Source organism: Sinocyclocheilus anshuiensis, unplaced genomic scaffold (assembly GCF_001515605.1).
Source record: "Sinocyclocheilus anshuiensis isolate Anshui unplaced genomic scaffold, SAMN03320099.WGS_v1.1 scaffold1159, whole genome shotgun sequence".
Classification (NCBI taxonomy): domain Eukaryota; kingdom Metazoa; phylum Chordata; class Actinopteri; order Cypriniformes; family Cyprinidae; genus Sinocyclocheilus; species Sinocyclocheilus anshuiensis.
The window spans coordinates 130447-139601 of NW_015547700.1; the positions used below are offsets into that span (position 1 = coordinate 130447).

A 9155-nucleotide genomic window follows, 5' to 3' on the forward strand; every position below is an offset into this window, starting at 1 on the left:
TTCTGTCCGTGTGCTTCGGATGTGTGCGCTCAGAAAACCGTATATCAGAAGTTTAAACTCATATGGTTTAAAACGCATGATTTCAGCGCGATAAACATGATAATCAGAACCAAAACAGATGTTTTTAGCAGGTCTGAGCTGTAATGGCGCAGCTCTATTCTGGAAAAGGGGGCGGGGAGCAGCAGCTCATTTGCATTTAAAGAGACAGGCCCGAAAAACAGCGTGTTTCTGCTTCCACTCAAAATAGGCATTTTCAAAATGATATAATAAATTATCTGTGGAGTATTTTGAGCTGAAACTTCACAGACACATTCTGGGGACACCAGAGACTTTTATTACATATTGTAAAAAGGGACATAATATGTCTCCTTTAAGTACTGCCAGGCTCACTAATCTCAAGCTAATCTCAGATAAGATCTGTTTTGTGTTTTTTATTATTATTTTACCAAAAATGAGTGTTGTTTAGTTTACGTTTTGATTATGAACTTTGCTACCCTTTAGTTTGGTTGTTTACTGTGGTTTCCTTAACACATGGGTCAGATACTTGCAGAAAGAGTTGGAAAGACTCAGAGATACCGAGCAGGAAATTCAAACTCTGCAACAGGAAGTGGATGAGGACACAACTGAGGTCATTCCTTCAGCCATGTAAGCACGGAGCTGGCATTAGTTCACCTTGTGTTTGGAATGACAAAGGACTACATTGTTCAATCCCCTATCGTGTACACTACCATTCAAAAGGGTTTTTTAAATTTTTTTTTTTTTTTTCATTAAGTCTCTTATGCTCACTAAGGCTGCATTTATTTGATAAATACACTAAAAACAGTAATATTGTGAAATATTATTACCATTTAAAGAAACTGTTTTCTATTTTAATACAATTTAAAAAAATTTATTCCTGTGATACAAAGCTGTATTTTCAGCATCATTACTCCAGTCTTCATTGTCACATGATCCTTCAGAAATCATTCTAATATGCTGATTTGCTGCACAAGAAACATTTCTTATTATCAATGTTGGAAAAAACAGCTTCATATTTTTGTGGAAACTGACATGCTTTTTCAGGATTCAGGAATAGAAAGTTCGAAAGAACAGCATTTATTTGAAATCTTTTGTATCACTAATAATGTCTTTACTGTCACTTTTGATCAATTTAATGCATCCTTGATAAAAGTACAAATTTTTTGACACCCAGACAATTTTTGAATGGAAGAGTATGTCACCAGGTTCACATGGTCATTGAAAACCTGAAAATATCTGGAGTATAATTTATTTTAATTATGCCCTAAAATATTTCATAGCTATGAATCGCTTAAGTGCAATCCTTATGATTTTTTAAATGAAAAAACTATGTTGATGACTGTGAGTCAATGTTTTGCCAGACTGCTTTGAAATCATGTCCACTAAAAAAAGTCTGTATTGTTTTGCTGCTTACTTGATATAGATACGTTGCTCAGCTCTACTTTAAAGTAACCAAGATAAAGCTGGAGGTGGACACAGAGCCGCACATACTGAGGGGAGGTAATCCTGACACATTTACTGTATATGATGATGATGATAAACATAAAAGTTTCATATTCTAGACTGAATGAAATCCCTTTTGTCTCTTGGCAGTTCACTACGGTGCGGATGTGGCAGCCCCCATTAACATAGACACATCCACCCGCTCGCCCTGTGAGATCAGCGATGACCTGTGGAGCCTGGTCAATACTGAATGGTAGACCTGGTGCACATGTACACTGTTAGCTAAATTACTGTTTGTTTTTATGCGTGTATATATGTGTATGTGTTTTGTAAGTCTGTTAATAAATTTGTCCCCTTTGCATCACACACCACAAGATGTCACTATGCATTCACAAAGTTCCCCCCACAGCCTGAAAATGCATGTTTTGCATTACTAGAATAGCATTTTGTGAGTTTTGTGTTATAATTTGCTCTTTGTTAAAAGGCTCACCTGCTGTTTCCATAGAGCAGGGAATTTCCTATGAAATTTAAAATAAATTTTTGCAAATGTAGAAATTAAGTACTCTTTTAATACTTTTTGAATACTAATTTAGAGAGGGATTTCTCAGGACTTCTAAAAAAAAATGACAAAGAAAATATAAAAAGGACATGCAGCATATTTAAAAATATAGGGGTAGATGGGTTGTAACTTGCATTAACATTAACATGAAAGCGAGTTTCTCGTTTTGTTTGTTCGTACTGCTTTTTTGTTTCAGTCTTGGTGTGCTTAATCCTTAAAAGTTACTTTTATTGTACTGTTTTTTTTTTGCTGGCAGACAAAATCCTAATTATTAGGATTTATTGACATGACAAAAATGAAAAACTCTTGAACTGAAACTATGGAGATATGTTAGTTTGTTTTAAGATGTGCATATATTTAGATGGATAATTAATAAATCAGACTCATTTTATATAGCTCCTGCCTAAGGTTTAGATTTAAATATTTTTAATTGATGTTTTTAAATATAAAGTGTGACGATGTAGGATATAGCATATATTCAGATTTGGTTTCATTTTCATCCAGAATGATTTTATATAATTTCCCTTTTTTCAAGTCATATTTTGTCCTCATCTTTTCTTTCTGTACTTTCACTATTTCTAATTTCAGTGTTTAATATCTGTCCAGTGCAGATGGATGGGTATTCTTTCAAAAGCCTAGTCATCCTACTCTGTGCGTGACCAGTTTAACCTTTGGTCGTTTAACTTCTAAAATGAGTCACATCATGCCCTTGAGGTGCAGACACATGCCGTTTCAGCTCCGATAAACATCCGGACTGGCACGAGCTTATGATCTTTTTTTCTGTAGGGGTTTTTTGCAAAAACAGAACGGTGAGAAAATTCTGTGTGGCTCATGTGAAAAGACGAAACCACAATATAGTTTAGTTTATGCTTGGTTAACATGTGGTGTGAGTGTGCTTGAGGCAACTGGAAATCAGCTAGACTCACTTTGAGAGCATTGTTTTCAAATTCTTGCATGCATTTTTAACCATTTATATTTGTGCATTTGCTGTTTTATAACTGCTCATAATATAACAGTGGATGGGTTTTCCACTGCATCTCAGCAAAATGTATGTATTTACATACACCTACATATGCATATTTGTTTCACCCTCTATTTTATTTTTCATGGGAAACAATGGGCAGAGCTTAAATGTAATCAAACTAAACAAAACTAAAACACTAAACAAATAGCAAACATTCAAGAGAATTTTTAATTAATGCATTTATAAAATATTTGTTTTTAAGGCTCATAATTTAGGATAAACAAAATACATTTAAACACATGCAAATGCATCTTTTTCAGTACACAGTTTTACAGAAATGCAATATTGCTTGAATGTCAGTGCTGTTTTTATCGCTGCAGACTGCTACACATAAATGATGCCATTCCATACAACAACATAAAAACTATGTTACAATATTTATATAGCTTGTGCCACCTTATGTCAGTTGAAACTATATTTACTGAATAAGCAAATAAAGACAAGTATAGCATACTTGGTTAAATGGTTAAGGGGAGCTTTAAAATGAAAACAGTACTTCCCAAAATACCATTATAAGAGGAAACATCTTACAAATTAAAAATAGTCACTTGCCTTGTAGTTTTTATTTGCGTGCATATGTACTCTTAAAATGCCCGTGAACTAACAACATGCTTGTGTGTGGAAGCATCAATCCGTCATTTTTCTTTGCGTCTTTTCACCACAAATTCTCTGAACATTTCAGCTGTTATTTAGAAAAATGAGGTGAAAATGACTCGTTACACAAGCTCATTATTTTTGAAAATGCTCATAAGAGTCTCGTATAACATCAGAAGAGTTCTTTTCAGTGCATATTTGCACAATGCATCGCATTTGCTCAGTTCAGCTGTTTAACTGCTTGTTTTTTAATGTTTAAAATCCAATTTTTAAAAAGGCACCGTAGCTCTTGTATTGACCCTCAGACAATCCATTTTAAACACTGTTTTTTATCACAGTAAAAAAAAAAAAATCCTCTTGTCTGCCATGTTCTCTGGTTTGCGTCAATGCATGTGGAGGAAACCAAGTCTTCAACTCTGAAGTCAAAAACCACATTTATGAGTTCCATCTCATCCAACGTCTCCTGAATTCATTTCGACGCACCTCATACTTGTCTATTTGGCAGTTTTATAAATATTCAACCTGAACCAGAAGAAGTTGAACTGTCCATTAAGACTTGCATTGTCAGTTTGAACTTAATGCATTCTTTTTCCTCAGCTCTTCAATATCATCGGGTAGATAGCTTTAATAGTGGATGGTGTGAAGGTCCCAGAGGAGACCGTCGTCTCCAGGCCCTCCAGTCTGTGTGATGGCACCTCAACCTTACTGGTGCTACAGTCCAGAAAAGACATGCCAAACTTCTTCACCTCTCCATCTTTTGATATCAGACAGTAGCTGCAGACCAGTCTCAGAATGGCTCTCCGCACGTCTTTACTAGTTAGGGTGTAAATGATGGGGTTTAGGAGCGAGTTGATCATGGCGATACCCAGGAAGTAGTCTGCCTTGAACAGCACCTCGCAGCTTTGAGCAGGGCAGCAGAAGTCCAGCAGAAGGAGCACAAAGAGAGGCAACCAGCAGGCGATGAAGACCCCGAGAACGATGGTGACTGTCTTCAGCAGAGCCAGATACTTCTGGGACTTCCTGGCCAGGCCTTTGCGCTGAGGGCTGCAGCCTAACCGATGGGTGTTGGACTTTACTATGCGGAAGATGCGCACGTAGAGCACCACGATGGACATCAGAACCAGGGTGAACACAGTAATGCAGAAGAGGATGAAGCTCTTGGAGTAAAGAGGCAAGACGGTGGAGCATTCGTCCAGATTTCCTATGCAATTCCAGCCCATGATTGGGAGAATGCCGAGGAGCACCGAAAGAACCCAACTTGCACCAATCAAACTGAACATTCGGCCACGCTTGGCCCCTTGATACGGCTTCATCCGGACCATCGTGACATGTCGCTCGATAGCTATAGCGAGGAGACTGATGACAGACGCAGAAAGTGTGATAAACACGCCGCCTTCTCGAAGAAACCACAGCACTGGAGTCATTTTGAGAGTGTTTGCGCCCGAAGTCACGATGTTCACCATGTAGGTGAAGCCTGCTAGCAAGTCAGAGAGTGTCAAGTTGCCCAGCAAGTAGAACATGGGCATGTGGAATTTTTTGTTCTTCCATATTGCCAACAAAACAATGGCATTTTCCACCACAATGAGAAGACAAATGATAAGAAACACAATGGCCTCGGGTTTCAGTCCATCCCGGTATTTGTTCTCTTTCAGCTTTCCGGTGAAGTTGTAATGGGCCATGATGACGGCGTTGCTTTGATACTCCCGAAACACTCTGCGCAGGTAACCTGGAGACGAGGTAATAGGTGGCAGAGTTGGAGCAACGGCGGCGCTAGCAGCGAATGAGGCTTCCATTCTTCCTACTTCTTTTGCTATCCTTAAAAACTTTTCTTAAGGATCTCTGTAATCCCTCTTATTGCCATATTCCAACAAAGCACATAAAACAACTCTCAGGAGGATTTAATATAGTTGTAATATATCCTTGTGTTGTGGGATCATTTATATTGAAATATTAACTTCTGTCCTTCTTGATGCTCAAATCACAGCTTTGCTATATCCCCAAAGGCCACCAGAGGGAACTGAAATAAAGCAGTAGAAAATAATGTTAAATAATTAGGGTAAACATAATTTAATGATAAACAAAATATATAAAAATACACATGTAAAAATAAAACAACAAAAAAGAAAAACATGCATATTCAATTGAATATTTAGCATTTATCATGTTCTATTTCAATTGTTTAATTATACTTTCATGGTCAATATTTTATTTCAGTGTAGACAGTAGACAAACAATGTTTATCTAAATTAATGGACATTTTAATTAGACTATTTGATTAGGCATTCTGAAAAAGTATTAAAGTAAACTGTGTTTGAGTATCAGTATTAGAATTAGTACACTAAAAAATACAGTACTGTAAAAAAATAAAAACAAGTAGTTGTAGCTGTCAAATTTATCTAGCCTAAACAAATGGACATTTTAATTAGGACTCTACAATTGAAGGAAAACATAAATACTTTGTAATAAAGTAACCCGTGTTTGAGCATCAGTATTAGAATTAGTAGGCTACACTGTCAAAAATATACAGTACTGTAAAATAAAACAAAAAAACTAGCAACTGTAGCTGTCAAAACCTTTACCATAAAAATAATACAGTGATGAAGTATTTATCTAAAGTACATTTTACAGACATCAGTTGCATGTATGTGTGACATCAAATTATATGTTAATATACCAACCTATTTGAACTATTAAAATTTGTTAGTGTAAAATGGCCTACTGATAATACTAAAGTTTTTAAAGATAAAACATTATTTTAGTATTGTACTCTAAAATACATAGCCTAATGCCTTGGTAAATACACATTTCCTTCGTAGATTGTCGTGGTTTTACTTGATAAAACATTTTCTAAAAAAAAAAAAAAGACATTTAATTTCTATGTATCGTCTATTGCAATATAAAATATTTACAGTTGCCTATATGACAAGAAAATCGTGGTTATCAAATTAAGAGGTTGACTTTAGCGTTTTTAGATTTTTCAACGCTTTATTATCGTGTATTATGAACAGTTTTGCAGCGTAATTGGACAATTACACGACGCAAACATTTTCGGCATAATTATTTCGGTAAATAATCACAATAGTGTTGCGCGTATCGTGAACAGAACATCGTTTACTCACTCAGCCCACAGGCTAAAATAAGAGAAATCAAACCAAACTTTAACCAGTCCGTGACTGAAACGAAAAGTCCGCATCCATGCAAAACCACGCTAGTTTACGCTTAGTTTCTCCAAAACTGACTTTAATCTGTATTCAAATGTAACCTCGCGCATTCGTGTAAATAGGCGCAGTTTACCTTTTAAGTTCGAAACATTGAACTGTGTCTGGAAATGACAAATCCTCTGCTCCACTATCTCTCCCCCATGTCCTGCGTACAACTGACAAACCCTCCGGCCGGTGTAGTGATGTGAGAGCTGAACCTTGGATCAAGACTCGTCCTGAAGTGGGCTGGTCTTGGCATTCGCCTTTTCTCGTCTTCTGTCTGTGGCTGCTGATGCAGCACTTATGTATGGGTAATGAATTGCTTTGCTAACTTAAAGGTACTTTGACATTATATAGTTCAGTGTTTTGTTCAGATCTATAAAGTTGCAAAAAAAATACACACTTCATAACGTCAATATACTTCTTACGTGAATAATTTTTTTCTTTTCTTTTTGTGAGTTATAAGCATTTTGATATATATGTTTGTGGGGCTTATAATCAAAAATGGGAAGAAAACAAACAAAACATATGTGAAAAGGTTTTACTGTAAAAAAAAAACAGATTTAAAATCTTTACTGAAAATAATATTTCAAGATTTAAGTATTTTAGTACTTTTTACTTGACCACTTTTGAAACATTACCTTTTTTAGATTACAGTTCAAAGATTTGCTTTTAAAATATTTCTTTTTGTGAGACTTGCATCCTCACTTATTTGATGCTAATAGTTAACATTAATTATTTTCTTTTTTTTTATTTAAGAACTCCTACATTTTTCACCATTTCTCATCCTTTTACTCAAACACAAGACTCATAATTGTAATGCAGGATGTTTTGAGCTTTATTGACCTCTACAGTATTCGCTTATATATATATATATATATAGGTCATTTGACGTGACGCATTTTTTTTTTTTCAGATCTATTAGGTTACATAAAAATACACAATTCAAAATGTCAATACTTCTTCTGTGAAGAACTTTTTCTTTTCTTTTTGTGAGTTTTTTTTTTTATATATTTTATATATTTGAGGCTTGTGAAGTTAAGAAAACAAACAAAAAATATGTGAAAAAGTTTTACTGTGAAAATCTTTACTGAAAATAACATTTCAAGATTTAAGTTTTTTAGTAGGCTACTTTTTACTTGAGCACTTGCATTTTTGAAACATTACCTTTAGATTCCAGGTCTAAGATTTGTTTTTAAAAGATTTATTTTTGTAATCTGAGACCAGTATCCTCACTTATTGACCCATATTTGTTGCTGCTAATAGTTAACATTAATTCTTGCTTTAATTTAAGAACTCCTGCATTTTGTTTTAACCATTTCTCATCCTTATACTCAAACACAAGACAAATAATTGTAATGCAGGCTGTTTTGAGCCTTATTGTCCTCTACAGTGTTATTTCATTCTGACGTGCAAACAGGCACATAAACAAGTATGACTAAATAAAAAAATAACCCTGGTTATTTTGAGTATGTGATGCACAAGTACGTAAAACACGAGCAGTCATAGAACTGCATTGGAATAACATAAGGCAGCGGACAGTGTGAGTAAGTCAGAAGCCGGATCCTGCTTTCTTAAACAGGAAACTCTGTCATTGTACCTCCAAGGGAGAGGGATTTCCTTGAGAAACACCTATGAGGTCATACTGGGCCATGCCAAACAAAGCACTCCAGAGGAACACCGTGTCCCCTCTGTCTGAATGTGGAACAGAATAGCCACTACTTTAGTTTAAAAAAAAAACACAACTTAAAGTATGTATTATGCAACTATGAAAAACAACTCTTGAAAACAGATGGATTCTTCATTCTATGACATATGAAACAGGAAATAGTACCGAGCATTGCATTGCATGCTTTCATTTTTCCTGGCAGAAGTTAAACACATGGGAGAAGTCTGTCTTGTTCACCTGTTCACAGGGCAACAAGGGCCCACATTTTCAGCGCTCTGCACATTCTGCTGCTTTCCAGTGGGTGGCCGGGGTGCCATTAGTGAACATAGAGTTGCTTTATCAGTCTTTTCTGCTTCTTGCCCTCAGGGTCCCCTAATGACAATATCAGAAGGGCTCCACCTCCTCACGAGAAGCTCTAGCCAGCAGACAGACTCATAGCTCCTGCTGTGTCTGGATATCTTGTGCTCAGCATGTTACCTACATTTACACACAAAGACCTGATAATCAAGTTGATACTCCCCACAGAGACTGTTGGCTCACCCTGATTCTTGGCTCCTGTTTCAGATACTTGTATGTCTGGTGCTCCTGTGATACAGATGTGATAGTTCCAGAGAAGAAGTAGGTGCAATTCCAGATGGAAGTTTATAT

The 9155-nt window shown here is 36.0% G+C and overlaps 2 protein-coding genes across 2 annotated transcripts in view; one reads left to right on the forward strand and one right to left on the reverse strand.

Moving 5' to 3' along the window:
* spc24 (SPC24 component of NDC80 kinetochore complex) overlaps positions 1–1825 on the forward strand; it is a 2107-nt gene extending 282 nt beyond the window's left edge. The window contains exons 2-5 of the mRNA XM_016506663.1: positions 411–426; positions 541–645; positions 1442–1518; positions 1612–1825. Coding sequence (XP_016362149.1) covers positions 411–426; positions 541–645; positions 1442–1518; positions 1612–1718 — 305 coding nt within the window. The 3' untranslated portion in view covers positions 1719–1825. The remainder of the gene's footprint in view (positions 1–410; positions 427–540; positions 646–1441; positions 1519–1611) is intronic.
* Positions 1826–3228: 1403 nt separating this feature from the next.
* LOC107703889 (sphingosine 1-phosphate receptor 1-like) lies at positions 3229–7017 on the reverse strand. Its single transcript, XM_016506692.1, has 2 exons — positions 6933–7017; positions 3229–5655 (listed from the first exon to the last, which is right to left on the reverse strand). Exon 2 carries the CDS (start codon positions 5429–5431, stop codon positions 4232–4234), a length of 1200 nt encoding a protein of 399 aa, XP_016362178.1. The 5' UTR covers positions 5432–5655; positions 6933–7017; the 3' UTR covers positions 3229–4231.
* Between the last annotated feature and the right edge of the window lie 2138 nt (positions 7018–9155).

Bases quoted from the DNA above. Each gene is read 5' to 3' on its own strand.
- LOC107703889 (XM_016506692.1), bottom strand. From the start codon at position 5,431: ATGGAAGCCTCATTCGCTGCTAGCGCCGCCGTTGCTCCAACTCTGCCA.